A 20017-nucleotide genomic window follows, 5' to 3' on the forward strand; every position below is an offset into this window, starting at 1 on the left:
GGTTGCCAGATCTCTTCCCAATTATGAATGTCTGAAACATTATGGGCAGGGCCCTCCAACCAGCTACAGATTTTGACGATCTAGAGTGTCAACTGGACAGAATTTGGCACAATATCCCTCAGGACATCCAAAAAATCAATCAATCAATGCCAAGCTGAATAATTGTTTGCATAAGAGACCAACGTATTATTGACTTGCTCAATTTCTGAAGCTCTTTCTCTTCATTAAATTGTCCAATTTTTCTGAAATTGTAGTCATTTGTCTGTCTGTATGTGTACACTATATCTGTGGTGTCACCGCCAGACACCACACTTGCTAGGTGGTAGCCTTTAAATCGGCCGCGGTCCGTTAGTATACATCGGACCCGCATGTCGCCACTATCAGTGATTGCAGACCGAGCGCCGCCACACGGCAGGTCTACAGAGACTTCCTAGCACTCGCCCCAGTTAGACAGCCGACTTTGCTAGCGATGGTTCACTGACAAATTACGCTCTCATTTGCCGAGACGATAGTTAGCATAGCCTTCAGCTACGTCATTTGCTACGACCTAGCAAGGCGCCATTACCAGTTACTATTGATGCTGTAAAACATGTACCGTCAAGAGCGATGTTCACCAATTATGAATTAAAGTTAAGTATTCCAGTAGTTACGTACGTTCTTTGCTACTATAAATTCCTTGTCCTGTTCCAGACCTCATGCCAGCCTGCGTGAGCTTAAACGCGTGCCTTTCGGCTTCCTGTCATAGTGGATTGGCTGTCTTGCCAGTCCACAACAATATCTACCAATTTCCATTCCATCAGATCATTCCTTCAGGGTGCATTGTTTTTTTTATTAATAGTGAGCAGCTTGTTTCTGTGCTGAAACCTTTTAATATTTTGTCTTCTAATGTTTTCTTTATTTTCATGGTTAAAGTCATTTCCCGGCATTAATATGGTTTTTCTTGCATTTGTGTATGTGTTGCTTTCATTTGCCCAATTGAATGTTTAATATCTTGCTGTTTTAAAGGAACATGACAGACACATAATAATCGTTCATTTAGCCTTTGCTGTTCTTTTTCAGAAATGTGTATCTTGGTGAGGTTGACTACTCTGTCATAGAAGCTATGTCTATATGCTTTTCTTGTACTTCATTCATGGCAACCATGTTGCTATTTCAGTCATTCTGCTTTTTATTGATTTATGAAATATGTACACACAAATAATAAAATTGTATTTTGTATGAACATAATCTGTGTGAAGCCTACGACACAAAATATATACCAACATTGGAAGTAGTACATACAACCCCAAAGAGTCATTCCCTAAAATATTGGAGGATTTTGAAATTTTTATGAATTTTACTGAGGGAACAAGGTGCAGCCATCTGTAGATGGTGATGCACGTTGGAACAAATGACGCCTTTCGTATACATTCCAAGGTCATACTGTTATCATCCCAGGGACAGGCTTTCTTAGATTAGGCAACTCTTATGCAGTTCAAATAACAATAACTGTAGGAGGGACAGAAGTGTTAGCACAAGACCCAACGAAATGCTTCCTACAGGCAAGCATATTAACATTCTAGTGATTTACACCTGAAGCATTTGCAACAAAGTGCCAGAGTTTGAAGTGCTCCTAAGGAAACAGTGAAGCTCACATATCACTAGTTATGGAAAGCTAATTAAAGCCCAAAACTAACAGCAGTGAGATTTTTGGGAAAAATTTAAGTGTATCTCAAAAGTATAGGTTAATGGCAAATGGAGATGGTGTATTTGCCACAACAGACAAAAACTCAAATTCACCAAGATAGAAATGGAGGCTGCATATGAAGCTGTTTAGGCAAAACTCAGTATCAAGGGTGGGCATAACATGGTAATCCAATCCTCCTTTCAACCACTACTCACCTCTGGAGGTAACTGAAAATGTAAGAGAAAAGCTAGCTTCACTAGTACATAAGTTACCAAATCATTCTGTCATCATCAGAGGAGACTTTAATCATCCAACTATCAATTGTGAAAATTACAGCCTTTTAAGTGGTTAGCGTGACAAGACATCCGGACATACATCACTATGAAGCGGAAAGTGCAATCCAACATGTCAAAACATGCCCTGAAATTTTTTAACAAGGAGAATACCCCAAAAGAAGCACAATGTCAAAATTTTAGCTGCTAAGACAAAAGACAAATATTTTTTAAAAATGCTGAAATTTGCCAAATTCCTGGCTCACCATATGGCTGGAGAAATGTACACTCATGCCATGGCTGAAGCAGACAGCGCACATCCAACACGGTGGGCACATATCCTTAGTTGACAGCACATCAGTAAACAGATAACACAGCACAACATGATCATGATTTGTAAAGCAAATTTCAGTTTCTGTTGACAGTTTCAATGACACAATTGTTCACAGTTACTTTTTGCTCAAATTTTCAACTCATTGAATATCCATAATTATTATGAGGCATGTTCAGAAAGTGAGCATACTGAAACCGTAACAGGCTGTGGTCTTTTGTTTTTTGAGAGTTGGCAACGTGGTAAAGAGTGATGCCCAGAGCAGAGTGAGCATCATGGGTACACAGTGGTACAGAAAATCATGTTTTAGTGTTCAATTGTACAAAAGAGGTCAGTAGGAAATCCCGCCAAGTGTAAGTCACATGCTATGATCCGCTTCATACTCATGGAAGGAATAACACCAACCAAAACTTTTTTCTCAATCAAAATGTTTATGGTGAAAGTGTTATGAACAGAGTAAGAGTGTTTAAGTGGTATAGGGAGTTTCGTGGAGGCAGAACAAATGTCCACAATGAACACAGGAGTCTAAGAACTTCCATTCTGACCAATGAATTGGTGCAAAAAATCAAGGAAACTGTCATGAAGATCGCCAATTGACAATAGATAAAATTTCTGTGATGTTTCCACAACTATACAGAACTCTCTTATAGGAGACAGGCACAGAAATTCTGGGATACCAAAAATGGTGCACAAAAAATGGTTCAAATGGCTCTGAGCACTATGGGACTTAACATCTGAGGTCATCAGTCCCCTAGACTTAGAACTACTTTAACCTAACTAACCTAAGGACATCACACACATCCATGCCCAAGGCAGGATTCGAACCTGCGACCATATAAGCAAATGGTGGGCAAGCTTGGTCCCAAAACAGCTGACAGAACAGCACAAGAAATTCAAAACCACAATTTCAGCTACAAAAGAATCATGGCCTCAGTGTCTTGTGACCAAAAAGGCACCATTTTGATCGAATTTCCGCCTCAGGGGGAGATGATAAATGCACAACGATATTGGGAGACCCTAAAAAACTGAAAAGGAACACTCAAAACAAAAGAAGGAGGATGCTCACGAGGAGAGTGTGCTTGGACACATTTGATCAGGTTATTTTGAACCCCCCGCCCAACCCCCTCATTCTCTGACTTGGTGTCTTCAAATTATCTTCTCACCTTGCTGAAGGCAAAAATGAGTGTATTTAGATTTTCAACAGATGAGCAGGTGCAGAAAGACATTCTGAAGTGGAGGAAGGATCTGGCAGGAGAGTTCTTCGAGGATGCTATAAAGAAGCTTGTGCCTTGGCTCACCACATGCAAGGAATTGGATGGTGATTATTTGAAAAAATAGACAAGTATATCAACACTATTCTGCAATTTTTTTCAAATACACTTTGTCTGAAAAAATATAAAACTCTAGTACATTTACTTTCTGAAGATGCCTCTTAGTAGCTGCCTTTGCAGTATCACTAAGCATTAACCCTGGAGATAAAACTGAATTAATTTTCTTTGTTAATTCTTCATATATGCTTGCCAATAGCATCTATCTTTGTGCAGGTTCCAGTGTTTCACAGGATTGTGGAATCCAGTTAATGTTTTCAGCCTTGCAAAGATGTAATGTGAAAAACATGGTATGCAATCGAAAACACTTACTTCTCCTGAAGACCTACATATGTGTTACTTATTAGCTAATTTCTTGGATATTCATTCCAATGATGTTGACATTTTGTTAAAAATTGAGGAAACATGAGAAGAAACGGGAAATGACTCAAGACAATTTCATGAACTGTTGTTCAAAAGACAACTGTTGCGCTAATTGAAGCTGAGAACAAAGACAGAGTACCTTCCAAACACAAAGAAAACATGCACAGTTATAGCTTTCAGTGAGAAAGAAACGACTGTAAATGTTTTGGTTAAACTAAGGAGGGAGAAAACACTTCAACTTAAGCCGTGTGCAGAGCCAGTTTCATTTCGTAAATCTGAACATGAATCATATGAATGGAAGAAAGACTTACAAGAAGAACAAAATATGCGTCAAAATGAAACTCACAGAAGTGTGAAAGAAAAACAATTCAAAAGATTTAGAATTGCTCGTGAGAGTCAATGCACAGTTACCAACGGAGATCTACGAGACTTGGTGCTCTGAACTGCAAGTACGATAAACATTACTGCCTTCCAGGCTTCTACGACTTAGTTAAACAGACTCAGGAGAAATTACATGGAAAAGGAAGTCACAAAATTAAAAAGTTTACCTCAAGTAAACATGTCGAGGAGATGTCATAAATAAGTAATTCTATCAAGAAATTCATATGTCTGACATGAAGACGAAGCTTCTTGTTATCACCTAAAAGCTGTGTATAAATCAGTCAGGTTTCAAGCAAAATAAATTCATCATTTCAAGGAGAGGAAATGAAAAAACAGAGAGAGAGTTGCTTGTGCAGTCAATGAATGCTGTGACACACCCATATACAACAAAACCAGTGATAAGTATCAGTGGATTACTGTTTCCACAGCTTTATCTCTGTCTTCAGGAACAACATGGCAAACTGACAAATTAGGACCAAAAATTAAAAAAGAAGGACTGTTTACCTGCACAAGTCTCGTAATTGAGATAGCAAAATCTGGAAAAACAGGAGAGAAAAATTTTCCATGTTACATTGGAAACACCTTCTTACCAATTGCAGAGAATAAGTGATTGCTTCTATTGGACTCTTGGCCTGAACATAATGACCCCTCTGCCTTTAGGAGGACGATGAAAAGACTTAATATAAATAGAATTCCAACTGGAACTAATAATGCACTCTAGTCTCACGATAAAAAAAGCTTTCCAACAGTGTAAAGCACTTCTAAGAAAATAACTGAACAATATAACTTCCAATAGCTCTTTTGTCATTTAAGATGCATCAGCAGAAAAGTACTGTTAAACTTCAGTCATTTCAGTATTCTCAGTCTGCATCATCACATTATATGAATTAGATCAAGTGTGCCTAGTACCCAGACAATATGTAGAATAATGGCCATGACCATTTCTTGCTCCTTTCCATTCCTGTCTAAATAAAACTAGTAATCACTGTGAAGTCTCTGAATGCATTATTTTTCTTTTATCAGGTGTGCCTGTTGCATAGAAAATGTTTCTTTACGTCATCCAATAGACACTTCACATTTTTGTGATGACTACATGGAATAAACATGAACCTGTTTCACTGTTAGTCAAATACACATTATTCAAAAATTACCATAAGAACTACGTTACAGCAATTGTTATATAATATTTCATGTCTACAAACTGAAGTCCCAATTGAAGGACGTCTCCTACAATGTAACATCAAACACTGTCTTGACTTTCTTTCCTCTGCTAGTCACTTGGGTAACAATTACATCTGTAGGAGTTTAAATGTCAATATGTACTGGAAGCAATTCAAAATAGTAATGAGTTGAGACATTTTTGGTATGGTTTAAATGCTTAAAATTCATGTGTGTACTCTGGACTTCGCACTATGCCATGCTATGTCCTATTGTCAGGGCTGTGCCCCACTGCAGTGGCCGAGCAGTTCTAGGCACTTCAATCTGGAACCGCGCGAACACTACAGTCGCACATTCGAATCCTGCCCCAGGCATGGATGTGTGTGATGTCCTTAGGTTAGTTAGGTTTAAGTAGTTCTAAGTCTAGGGGACTGATGACCTCAGATGTTAAGTCTCATTTGATGTCCACAAACTTTGAATCTGTGCCATTTGTTTTCATTGTGTGTGTGTGTGTGTGTGTGCGGGGATGGAGTGGGGGGGGGGGGGGGGTGTTCTAGGGTGTTCTAGTTTGTGCTGTCTGATAATTCATTTAGTGTGTTGAATAGTATTTTGTTACACAGTTCTATTTGGTCACTGATACTTTTCCCCCCCTTGTGATAGCTTCCAGCTGTCATAATCTTCTTCTATTGTTAAAAATTGGTACAGATGGTTACTGTGTTTTAGGATTTGGAGGTCTGTTTCTATGTCAGTGGGATGGTGGTTGTTTTTGATGAGGTGGGCTGCAAATGTGGAATGTGTTCTGTCGCTATTCAATGTTCTTACATGTTCAGAGTATCTTACACTGAAACTTCTGCATGTCTGTCTAACATATATTGAATCACTGTCTTTTGCAGGTTAGCTGGTATATGCCTGCTTTGTTGAATTTATCTATGGTGGTGTTGGGTGTTTTTAATCTTTTCTGCTTGGTGTTACTTGTTTTATATGCCACATGTATATCCTGTTTTCCCATGATGTTTCCTATCATGTGTGTTATTTTGTTGTTAAACGCCAGGGTGTGCCACGTTCTCTTATTGTTTGTGGATTCTTCACTTATGTGCCCCGTGTGTCCTCTGTTGTCTGGTTGTTGCTGGTCTGTTGTGTTGTGATACTGTTGCGTGTGTTCTGCATCAGTTGTGTTTTTATTTTATTGTTCAGTTTGTTACCAGTCTGTCTGATTATGTTTAGTTCTTGTGTGTAGCTATCTTTGTCCATTGGGATTCTGTTCAATCTGTGTAGGATGTATCTGAGGCTTGCCTGCTTGTGGGCTATCAAGTGGTTTGCCCTGTTGTGAATAACTATACTGGTTGATGTAGGTTTTCTGTATATTGAGAACCAGTGTTTGTGGTTTTTGTTTTCTATTGATATGTCTTGGAAATTTATGTTTTGTCTCTTTCAGTTTCAAGGGCAAAGTGTATTTTTGGGTCAGCAGTATTGATGTCTCTGTAGTATCCAGTCAAGTGTTTCATCTATCAAGGAAATTATGTCATCAACGTAGTGGTACCAATGTATTACTTTGTACTGTTTTAATTTTATTATTTCTTAAAAGACTTTGTTTTCAAGGTGATTAAGGAAGATGTTGGCCAGCATGCTGCTTATGGGTGACCCCAATAGGAGTGCTTCCTGTTTAAAGCAGAACTCATCTTTCTAGCTGAAATAATTTTGTCCTGTGATTACCTTCACAATAGTTCTGACTGTTTGTATTTGCAACATAATGTTTGTCTGTCTTAGTTGTCTTTCAGTTATTTTGATTGTTTCTTCTGCTGGTATGATGCACTGTCAAATGACAGTAGTGTAGCTGTGCTGGGTACATTCATGTCTTTTATTTTGTTGATTAGGTCGTTAGTGTTTTCTAAGCTTCCTGCTCTCATCAGATTATCAGGTTTGTGAATCTGGTAAAGTTCTCAGTGTGGGTGCCCCGGGGTTCTTCTGTGCTATTCTTTTTATTTGGCAGTCAGAGTGTAGATTTGATATTTTTTGTAGTTTTTGTGTCTCTCTTTGGAATCTTTTGGTGGAGTCACTTTTTAGTTTTCTTGTTTGGTTTGCTGTTATGAAATACAGTGTTTTCTCAGTATAGTCCTTTTCACACGTGATAACCAAGGTTCTTCCCTGGTCTGTTCTTGTGACCATTGCATTTTGTGACTTCAGTTTATTGTGTACGTCTTTGGCTGCTTTCTCTTCTGTGGTTATCTTGTGATCACTGGTGGTATTTTTGTTCTTTCTGATAAGCTGTCTGCTTTCTTCTGCTATTAGTTCTCCAGTTAGCCCTGAATAGAAATTTCCTGTATCTTTCCTTTCTAACTGTTTATTGTGCATTAACTTTATATAGTGATGTTTTGTATTGTTCTTTGTGCGACGTGTGTTTAGATTGTGTTTGGGTCCATTTTGTAGTAGTTCTTCCTATGTTGAGAACTTTATTTCAGTTAAATTAACAACTCTTTCAAAATGTTGTGTGTGCCAGTGTCAGTTGTTTCTATTGTGAAGGTTTGTGTTCAATAGTCTGTTTAGTTTCTGGTCTTGTTTCTCAAGCTTTTTATAATGAATTAAGAATGGATCCACCTTTTTGGAAGTACACAAAATCTTCTTTTAATTTTAACACCAAAACATGTTTCACCATAGCATCCCCTGCAGGTTTTTTTTCTTTTATTTTTCTGAGATAAATACACACAGATTATGTTTAGGTTAGGAAATAAGCCACATCAGATTCTTTTGTTATTTCAATTATATATGCACTTTACTTTTTATTTTACATTGCATATGTCCTATGGCTGCCAACCAAAATCAACCACAGGTCAAAATTATTACATCATGTCAAAGTGCATCAGAAATGTAAACTTGTGCAGAGAAATGTGTTTCCAAGCCACAACAACATAGTAAGAAGCAGGATTCACAAATGAGCAGGAGAAGAAGTCGGTAAACACTGTGAAAATATGAAACATAATCCATGAATTACAAACTGCATGGAATAGTTTGTCATACCTAAGGTTCACAAACCTTATACTGATGTCCACATGTTCAGTTAAACTACACAACAACATGTTTGGCACACAATAACAAACTTGTAATGTCTCAGGATAAGGCAAATACTACAATGGTAAGACCAGAAACGGGTATATGCCACCAATTTTAGTTGAACATACAATTCTTTTTCTTTTTTGCAGACGACATGGTTTAACAATGTAGACCTGTGGCTGATTTTGGTTAGCAGCCACAGGACAAATACAATGTAAAATAAAAGGTAAAGTGCATATACACTGAAGAGCGAAAGAAACTGGTACACCTGCCTAGTATTGTGTAGGGCCTCTGCAAGCAAGCACAATTGCCGCAACACAACGTGGTATGGACCTGACAAATGTCTAAAGTGGTGCTAGAGGGAACTGACACTGTGAATCCTGCATGGATGTCCATAAATCCATAAGAGTACGAGGGGGTGTAGATTCCTTCTGAACAGCACGTTGCAAGGCATCCCAGATATGTTCATGTATTGGGAGTCCGGTGGCAAGTGGAAGTGTTTAAATTCAAAAGAGTGTTCCCGCAGCCACTCTGTAGCAATTCTGGACATGTGGGGTGCCACATTGTCCTGCTGGAATTGCCTAAGTCCATTAGAATGCACAATGGACATAAATGGATGCAGGTGATCAGACAGGATGCTTATGTAAGTGTCACTTGACAGAGTCGTATCCAGACAAATCAGGGGTACAATATCACTCCAACTGCACACACCGCACACCATTACAGAGCCTCCACCAGCTTGAACCAGCTGCTGACATGCAGGGTCCATGGAGTCATGAGGTTGTCTCCATATCCATACACATCCATCCGCTCGATACAATTTGAAATGTCAGACCAGGCAAGATGTTTCCAGTCATCAACAGACCAATGTCGATGATGACAGGCTCAGGTGAGGCATAAAGCTTTGCCCTGCAGGTGTCAAGGGTACAAGAGTGAGCCTTCAGGTCCAAAAGCCCATATCGATGATGAGTCATTGAATGGTTCGCACACTGACACTTGCTGATGGCACAGCACTGAAATCTGCAGCAATTTGCGGAGGGTTGCACTTCTATCATTTTGAACAATTCTCTTCAGTCGTCGTTGGTCCCATTCTCGCAGGATCTTTTTCTGGCTGCAGCGATGTTGGAGATATGATGTTTTACCAGATTCCTGATATTCACAGTACACTTGTGAAATGGTCATACACTACCTCAGAGGTGCTGTGTCCCATTGCTCGTGCGCCGACTATAACACCACAGTCAAACTCATTTAAAACTTGAAAACGTGCCACTGTAGTAGCAGTAACCAATCTAACAACTGCGCCAGACACTTGGTGTCTTGTATAGGCATTTCCGAATGCAGCGCCGTGTTCTGCCTGTTTTTGTATCTTTGTATTTGAATATGCACGTCTATACCAGTTTCTTTGGTGCTTCAGTGTACAATAAAATAAAAGGTAAAGTGCATATATAACTTAAATAACAATATAATTTTATGTAATGTATTTCCTAATCTAAACATAATCTGTATGTGTGTATCTCAGAAAAATAAAAGAAAAGCCCACTGAGGGTTCCACATCTGTGGTGAAACATGTTTGGCTGTTAAAACAAAACAATATCTTGGGTACTTGCAAAAAGGCAGACCCCCACCCATAATCCATTACAGCATTTGGGCAATAAATTGTTTAAGTGTTCTATTACAGTATAAGATAAAATGGCAAGAGGGATTTTTTTTTTCTATTGCCCATTTAACATTTTGCTCAGTATAATAGCAACCAAATTGCCTGTGGGAACAACAGTGTTAATAATCCAAATATGCTCAAGTTTTCTTTGGTATTACCCGATTCCCAGGAAAAAGGTCATAATGAGTTATTCCGTGCTTTTGAAAATTGTTAGTGAGTAGGCACAATCTGGCTTGTAATTAAGTTTGCTTGGCAACAGTTCTGAACACTAAAGCACTACAAAAGAATTAAAATACAGAGAATGTAAGCTGTACTAGACCTCCAGTTATTTTAGTAGATATTGTCTCTCTTCCTTCGTTAACATAAGAGCATTCTATATCGTGATTGACACAAAATGAACACAAGTTGTCTCTACTATTATCTGTAACCTAATTATATTTTTAAAAATAATAATAATAATAATAATAGTAATAATAATAATGGAGAGAGAACATTACACCTACAGCAAGGTAAGAAGGGCCCACATTGAACTTTAAAATAGTTAATTATGATTTGTCTTCAAAACCCACTCTGTTCCAAGAGGGGGTAACTAAAACTGACACACACAGAGACCAGTAACTGTAATGACTTTCAAATCATCACCCAAACCAAAAGAGTGTCATGATCAGGACCCAACTAAAGCACAGAAGAGGAATACATAAACTGCATTTCCTTGGACACAAAATGAAATGTATGAAACACATTTGGAGGAACTTCAGGTACTCTGCTTACTTAAGGAAGCTAGTAGATAAAAATTTTGTGATAGGATCGTCGGCCATAATTTTCATGCAGTATTTTCATGTCAGTGTTCCAGACACTGGCAAAAAACGCACGCTTCCAATGAGAGATGATTTTAACCAACCCACGAATAATCATTGCTTTCTCGTTCAGGACAACTTCCAGCTGTCTTGCATATGTAGACTTATACTAGACAGAGCTAATATTCTCCTCTATGGGTTAACACAAGGCAAGAGCAGATGCCCTCAATGTATGAGGCTGAGAATCTCACTGAGAGTTCATTTGTTACCTGAGCAACTGCATAGGAACAATCACATGAGAACTTAAGTTCATATCTGGGCTGTGAAGTAAACGTGAGGAGACTCCAAAAATGGGGACACAATGATCATGAGAATCCTTATCATCTGGGCAAAAACAACTGGTGGCCTAAACAGAAGTCACTGAACAAGCTGTGTGCAGGTACTGACAGATCCTAAAGTAATATCTATGAAGATGGAGAGTCTCTGCAAGTTCAGCTCTTTATAACTGTGGAGAGGAACAAACCTCCAGCATGTAGAAGTCTACACAGTGCACTTTCACATGCACTCAAAGTGAGCTCACAGAAACACTCCAAAATGGCTTCTACATGACCTGCTAGTGAGCAAACACTATTTTATTGAGTAGTTTAAGGCAGTGTTACTAACTATATCTCACTTTGCTTTGCCTTTCCATAGTTTAATCCTGCAATGTTCATTATTAATTTATATCAAGTAGTGCCAGTTTCTTCTTGTGGTCATTTATTTCATTTATAAAAACTGTTGCACTGTTAATTACACTTAAACCTTGAGCCATCATTACTTACCACAGTGCAAAAGGCGTTAAAAATTAAATATGAATTCTCATCTGTGCTTCTGGCATGAGTAAAAAATACTAACAATATCAAAATATCACTAAAACTAACATCCACCAAGATGAAATTAATCGAGAATTAAAAGTTAAATGGCATTTAATTGTCAAAAGAAATGAAATGCCAATGTCCCACAATAAATCACATCCTCATATGTTTAGAACAACTACATAGTTTGTGCCATACGAGTTACCACAGCCACCATACTCATCAGCTCTCTGAACACATAAGGAGCATTGGAACCATGTTTTAATGAGGAAGTAATTTTCATACAAGTTTATCAGTAATTTCTTCCAGTATAGATCATAAAAATTATACAACATGAGACAAGAATTAAAATGAAGCCTATTTCAGTTAATATTATTTCTCAAAAATTAATTTTCACTTCTGAATTTGAAGTTTTGTGCACTACGATTTGATGCAATATTTTATTTTCATTTAATCCAACAACATAAATAAATTAGGTACACTGTTGTGTAGTATTAACGAACACATCACGCCTTCAGCCGTTTATGAGGATGAGGTCATTTTCGATCACCGATTTTGATATTACACAACAGCAATAAATACATACCAGCAACTTATCACCAGGAACATCCCATTCTAATGCTGTCACTATAGCCTTGTTAGAAATAACCCTGTAATACAAAAATGTACATATTACACAATTTCACAGCAACAAGTATAGCAAAGCAGTCTGCGATACCAAAATAGAATTTTAATGTTAAATAGATAGGCAGTTTGTGAGAGTAATACTGACAGCAAAAATGTCATGCTCATAAAACATCAACTATAAGAAAGAATTAGGGAGAGGGAGAGGGAGAGGTTCATCTCTCCTAACAATGGTAACAGCATTTTAATTGGAGCAACGGGAGATGGAAGGAAGGTAGGTTAGGGTGTAATGGCCAATTAGTCTTGAAGCCTGTTACTCAACTAGATGAGGATAGTAAAGGAAATTAGACACACGCACTTTGAAGAAACCGTCCAACATCCATCTCAAATTATACACGAGATACTGTGGAACACCTAAAGAAAATTGCCAGATGAAGTTTGTTTTAATTAGGATATGGGGAGAAAAGAATTTTGGTCTTCTTCATGGACATGTTCCAGTAGTCACCAGGTATTATTTATGGGAACAAAACAAAACAAATCAAATGAGATGGGCTGCCAGAACCTACTACTGAAAAGACTCAGAGTTTGAAGCAATGCTAAAATTAACTAAGCTTATTGCTCAGAAAATTGTGCTAAATATTTTTAATTTTAGAAGTTTAGATTTCGTGAATTTGTGAGGTCTGTTCAAAAAATTTCGGAACTTTCGTAATTTGACACCCAAGGTATGTTGGAGAAAAATGCAGTTGGCATCCCTGCATACACCTGTGGTGGTGTGGAGCGTGGTGTGGTGGGGTGGGGTGGGGTGGGGTGGGGTGGGGTGGGGTGGGGTGGGGTGGGGTGGGGTGTGTAGAGGGAGAGAGGAAGCTGGTTTGCTGGCTAGGAAGGAGGGGGGAAGGGATGGTAGGTGCACTGACTAGACATGTGATGCACAGGTGTTGGATCTGATGGGGAGCATTGCAAGATGAAGGGGATGTAGAGTTATGAATTGAGAGGGGGTGATAGGATGTAGGAAGCGGAAACTGTTGGGTGAAAGGTGTATGGTCAGTGGGTTAATGAAAATTGAGGCAAGGAGGGTTACTGGAGTGAAGGATGTGTTGCAAGAATAATTCTCATGTGTGTAGTTCAAAGAAGCTGCTGGTGGAGGGAAGGATAGAGATGGTCCAGGTTGTGAATCAGCCAAAGAAATAGACCATGTTGTGCACAGCTGCACATTGTGCCAGCAGGTGTTCAACACTGTATTCGGCTGCAGTTTGTCGGTGGCCATTCATTCTGATGGACAGCTGGATGGTTGTCACACCAAAATAAAAATATGTGCAATGATTGGAGCAGAGTTGGTTTATGCCAAGGCTGCTTCCACAGGTGGCCTTGACTCTGATGGGCTAGGATAAGTCTGTGATAGGACTGGAGTAAGAAGTGTTTGGTGGGTGAAGTGGGCAGGTCTTGCATCTGGGTCTTTCATAGAAATATGGTCCCTGTGGCAAGGGGATGGGAGTGGGAGTGGCATAGGAATGTAGGTTGGGTGGTCTACAGAACTCCACAGAGGGATGGGAAGGATCTTGTACAGGCTGTCTCTCATTTCAGGACGATAGGTAATCAAAGCCCAGTCCAGGGCAATATTGTGCGACTAGGGGGTTACTCCTTTGTGGTTGATTCTTGGGGATGATGGGAGGATTAGGTGTGTGCGAGGATATGGCATGGTAAATATGATTGCAGACTGGGTTTAGGAAGTAGCACCCTTGTGAGACCTTCAGCATACTGGGCAAGAGAGTTCTCATCAATACACCATCCACGAGTGGCCAGGCTGCATGGGAGAGATATCTTGGTGTGGGAGAGATAACAGCTGTCAAAATGCAGACAGATACTGTTGGTGGTTACTGGGTTTAATATGGACAGAGGTGTGGATGGGGCTCTCAGAGAGATGGATGTCAATGTCCAGGATGTTGACACACTGAGCTGAGAAGGACCATGTGAAGCAGGTGGGGGAGAAGCTGTCAAGGTTCTGAAACACTTGAGGATAGTGTGTCTTGGCCCTGAGTCCAGACCCTGAAAATATCATCAATGGACCTGAACCATAGTAGGGTCTTAGGGTTTTGAGAGGCTAGGAAGGTTTCCTTTAAGTGGTCCATAGAAAAACTGGCACAATAGTGTCATGCAGATGTCCATGGCTGTGCTGTGAATTTTTTATCTACCTTTGCCTCAAAGGAGAAATAGCTGTGTATCAGGATGTAGTTGGTAACAAGTAAGAGGAATGAGGTAGTGGGTTTAAAGTCTGAAGGACGTTGGGAAGGGTAGTGTTTAATAGTTACTACTTGCCTCATCCTTTAAAACTCCCTCCGAACACTCTATGATACCCAGAATCCAAACAAACCCAGAACACTGTTGTTCACCTTGCCACCAAAAATACCAATCCCATAGAAGTTTCAGTCCTATCTAAATGCCTCATCTTGAGCCCCACACCCGAGTTTAACCATGCTGGGCTTCCCAAAGACCTACTTTTTTTCTCCCAAACCCTGCTGTGGGAACACTCGTTTACCACAAATTCCTCCAACCAAAGTCCCATTATCCCGACACTTAACCTTGCCTCTCTCAGTTCATACTACCATCTAACTGTCGGCCCCCTCCCACACACACACACACACCTAACAATCCCGTGGTCACCTTCCCAAACTCCTTATTACTTCCAACTTGGCCTCACCATCCTTCCCCAGGTCAAATCCTAAAAATACTAACATGTCATCATAGGAAAGGACAGCCTTACATAACCTCAAAACAGATCCAGACCTAATCATCCTCCTGGCAGACAACAGCTCCACCACTGCAGTGATGAATTTCAATGGCTACCTGAGAGTATGCTCCTGCCAACTGTCGGACTCCTCCATCTACAATCTCTGCCATATTAATCCCACTTCAGAACTCCAACATAACCTCCAATCCCTACCGAAATCCTTAGGTCAATACCAGAACCTCTCCCATGATTCCACCTCCCTCCTCACCCAAAGGACACCCCACACACATACTCTCCAAAATCCATAAACCCCAACAATCCTCGACACCCCATAGGTGGTTATCATGCTCCTGCTGAGAGAATTTGCACTCTTGTTGACCAGCACCGCCAACCAATCACCCAAAACCTAGCCTCTGACAGTAAATACACAAACCACTTCATTTACTGATTCTCAACGATCCCCACCCATTTTACCTCCAGGATCCCTATTCATCACTGTAGACCCCAACACCCTACACAGCAACACCCTTCATGTCCATGGCCTTGCTGCTATCTAACACTACCTCTCCCAACTTCCTTTAGACTCAGGCCTCGTTCCTCATACACCGTACCAACTATATCCTGATACACAACTACTTCTCCTTTAAGGCAAAGGCATATAAACAAGTCTGCAGCTCAGCCATGGGCACCCACATAGCAACCTTCTGTGCCTACCTTCTAATGGACCATCTAGAGGAAACCTTCCTAGCCTCCCAAACACCTTGTCTGCTTACTGATATCTTCATGATCTGGACTCAGGGCCAAGAGATCCTATCCTCATTCCTCCACAACCTTAACACCTACTACCCCATCTGCTTCATGTGCCCCTTCTCAACACAAATTGCCACTTTCCTGGACATACAACCCCAACCCTAACCCTAACCCTAACCTTAACACTCCCACCCCCCACCCCTGAATCAGCCACAGACGTGTGCCCCCTCATCACCCACTGTCACCCTAGACTGGAACAACTGAACCATATTTTTGTCATGGCTTCGATTATCTATCATCATGTTCTGAAATGGACATCCTATCCAAGATCCTTCCCACCTCTCCTACGGTGGTGATCCATTGCCCACCCAACCTACACAACGTACTAGTCGATCTCTGTGCCACTCTCTCTCCCAACTTCTTGCCACAGGGCTCATATTCCTGTGGAAAACACAGGCACAAGACCTACCCAATCCATTCAACAGCACTTCCTGCCCAGTCCTGCCAAACAGCACTTCCTGCTCCAGTCCTGCCACAGGCTTATAGGACCCCACCACATGGAGGCACAATGTGCTGTTCAGCATGGCACAACCTGTGCCATCTGGATCCCTCTCTCCACCACCAGCTTCTTTGAACTACACAGATAGAAATTATCCTTCCAACACATCCTTCACTCCAGTAATCCTCCTTGCTTTAATTTCCATTAACACACTGTCCCCACTCCCTCCAACAACAGTTTCCCCTTCCTCCGTCCTGTCATCACCTCACAATTTGTGTCACCTTGTCACCTTCATCGTGCAACGTTCCCCATCTGCTATGACATCCATGCATCACATCCCTAGCCTGTGCACCTGCCATGTTTTCCTCCCGCATTCCTAGCCAGCAAACCGGCTACCTCCCTCCAGGCTACTAGCTACTCACCTCCCACCCCTATTCCTGCCTCCCGCCACTCCCCCCCCCCCTCTACCAGCCACACTCCATACAACCACACCCTACCCCATCTTCACATTGTGTGTCCAGCTGGCACCATGTAGAGGCACAGATATCTCTCTCTCGCTCTCTCGCTCTCTCTCTCTCTCTCTCTCTCTCTCTCTCTCTCTCTCTCTCTCTCTCTCTGTGTGTGTGTGTGTGTGTGTGTGTGTGTGTGTGTGTGTGTGTTTCTTCAATGTCTTCTGTATGTGCTAAGGGATGGGGAAGATTAAATTAATGGATTTTGCTTGGGTAACATGAGCAGCTAGGGAAATAAAAGTGCATCTGTACAAGCCTAATTCAACTGGCATTGGGCATGTGTACCAGAGGTTACTCGTTAATGATTGTCACACAACAGCTGTCCACCTCATCACACACAGTGAGCTTTGATGTTGACAGCTTTGTTTTCCCTTTTTGTAGATTTGTATCAGCCTTACCAACAATACAGTTAAGACAAAATCCTCCTTTCCTGTGACACACAGTATTCCATTTTCACATCAGACAGTAGCAGCTCAAGCACTCCTGCAATTTTTAGTTATACAGGATTGGCAGCACTGATCATTCCTCAGCTTGGCAACCCAAAGTTTGTTTGTGTTTTGCAGTGGACAGTTCAACGTGTCTACAAGCAGTGGTGTAATACATGTAGCCACAAAACATGATGTCAGAATTGTTTTCCAAAAAAGATCCTGAATGAGAGGAAACGGAGACATGTTTCACAGCTTGTGAATCAAAATCACTTCCAAACCTGACAGCAATTGCTGCAGGCAGTGAATGAAGGTCCATTACCCCCTGTTAGTGAGAGAATATTATGATGGGAACTGCATGCAATGAACATTTGGAGCCAGCTGCAGTGGCCGAACGGTTCTAGGCACTTCAGTCTGGAACCGCGCTGCTGCTATGGTCGCAGGTTCGAATCCTGCCTCAGGCATGGATATGTGTGATGTCTTTAGGTAAGTTAGGTTTAAGAAGTTCTACGTCTAGGGGACTGATGACCTCAGATGTTAAGTCCCATAAAGCTTAGAGCCATCTGAACCATTTTTGAACATTTGGAGTCCGTCACCTAGCAAGAGACGTTGCTCACACAGGCACATAAAGACGTCAACAGTAAAGTTCATCGGGCTGGAAGAATATGTGACTGGTTTCTTGAACACTCCCCTACCCAATTACATCTGAATTGGCTTGCAAAATCACCTAACTTGAATCCCCCAGAAATTATGTGTGACATGTTGGAACAGTGTGTGAAACGCTGACATCAGCATCCCCGTAATTTGGTGGAACTGTGCAATCAAATCCTCAGTGAGTGCCTTAACCTGGATGTGATGCCCTGCACTACCTTATGGCCTTACTTCCTAACCAAATTCAGGTGGTTATCAAGTCCAGGGGTGAAAATACACAATATTAAATGATTCTTGTACATATTTTTCAAGGGGCGATTAATTTTTCGTCCAGTGAACTTACTTTCCACACAATGATGCTGCACCTCTTCTTTAATTCACAAGCATTTTGTGTGTGTGTGTGTGTGTGTGTGTGTGTGTGTGTGTGTGTGTGTGTGTGTGAGCCCGGGAGGGGAGGGAGGGGGGGGGAGGAGGGTCCATTGGGATTAAATAATTTCCTCATGCAGACATCAATTTGCATTCCCTATGTAGATCAGTCATCATCTGATTCTTTAGATAAAAATCAGTGAAAGGTGTCTGTAAGTTTCTCCTAGATGTGTGAAGCTGATGCCTTTCTTATTTAGACAGTTTTGAACGTGGCTGTCTGTCAGTAGACATATATAAGTTTCAATGTGGACGTAACATAGCCAACTGGTTGCAAGTAATTGTTTAATATATTTACCCAGGTTTCGACACCCTAATTTAAAATTCCTACAAAATAATATATAGTAAATTAAGTTTGGCAGATACATTAACCAAGATGAAAAATAGAACATAGAAAGGTTACTTACGTAAAGTTATATTCTGAGAAGGCAATATTCAATATTTAGAGCAGACTGCTCAACTCAAAAATTAAAAACATTCCAGTCTTTGGTACATACACCTTGCAAGTAACATCAGACTGAGCGGCTTACATTGCTGCTATGAAAACAATACACAAGTTGCGCTACCTATTACGCATGGAAAGTGACATATGCCCATTTGTAAGTTATTGTTAGTAGAAAAGGCAACTTTACATCCATATTTTTTAATTAGAAGATGATGAATACTGTAAGAAATTGGGCATAAAAATGGAACCGAAAAATCTTCCTTATACTTGTTACTGTCAGAAACAGCACTGATGCCTAAAGTAGTCGCTTTAGCATCAGTTTTAATTTTGAAGATGTTTTCAACTAACAAGAGATCAATACCATTATTAACTGCAATAGTGTTTATTAAACTGTTCCTTGTTTTGGCCACAGTGTTTAACTTTTCTCTTTCTTCTTATTGGGGTGACATTAAGAGTTGTGAGTGAGGTACTGCATTCATATCTCTTGTCTTTCTTGGTAGTATGGAGGAGACTAATAGCTTTATCTATTGAACATGACTGAATCTACTCTTTCAGGTACACCTGTTCACACCAGCTTCAGCTGTAACAGCCAGGTTAGACTAAGCCATTTTCTGAGTAAATTTTTTGATCACAAAATTGAATGGTGACATAAACGCACATGCAAACATGCACGCGCACACACACATGCACACACGCACACACGCAAATGCGCGCACGCGCCCACACACACACACACACACACACACACACACACACACACACACACACACACACACACACACACACACACACACACACACCTAGTGCGATACAAAGATATATTACTGTACTTGGAATAAAAGGATGAAATTTATGACAGAATAAATAAGTCATTATTTACCACACTTGGGTAATACCAGAGACTGTAATGTCAGCATAAGAATAGCCATTTGTACAGTACACCCTGCAACTCCAATGTTTCACTTCCATAACACTTTCTACATACTATTCTCTTTTCAACCCTTCCACATTTATCAAATCACAGGAGGACGGATATGGTGTCTGTTCTTTCGGACATGTCCGAAAGAACAGACACCATATAAGTATATAGTTCTGGCAATACCGGCCATGA

General features: G+C 40.5%; 1 protein-coding gene across 3 annotated transcripts in view; it reads right to left on the reverse strand.

The window, feature by feature from the left end:
- LOC124721309 (mediator of RNA polymerase II transcription subunit 16) overlaps positions 1-20017 on the reverse strand; it is a 295303-nt gene that overhangs the window by 234099 nt on the left and 41187 nt on the right. For all 3 annotated transcript variants that reach the window (XM_047246221.1, XM_047246223.1, XM_047246222.1), the window contains exon 3: positions 12442-12505. In XM_047246221.1, coding sequence (XP_047102177.1) covers positions 12442-12505 — 64 coding nt within the window. The remainder of the gene's footprint in view (positions 1-12441; positions 12506-20017) is intronic.

The sequence above is a fragment of the Schistocerca piceifrons genome, chromosome X (genome assembly GCF_021461385.2).
Source record: "Schistocerca piceifrons isolate TAMUIC-IGC-003096 chromosome X, iqSchPice1.1, whole genome shotgun sequence".
Taxonomy (NCBI): domain Eukaryota; kingdom Metazoa; phylum Arthropoda; class Insecta; order Orthoptera; family Acrididae; genus Schistocerca; species Schistocerca piceifrons.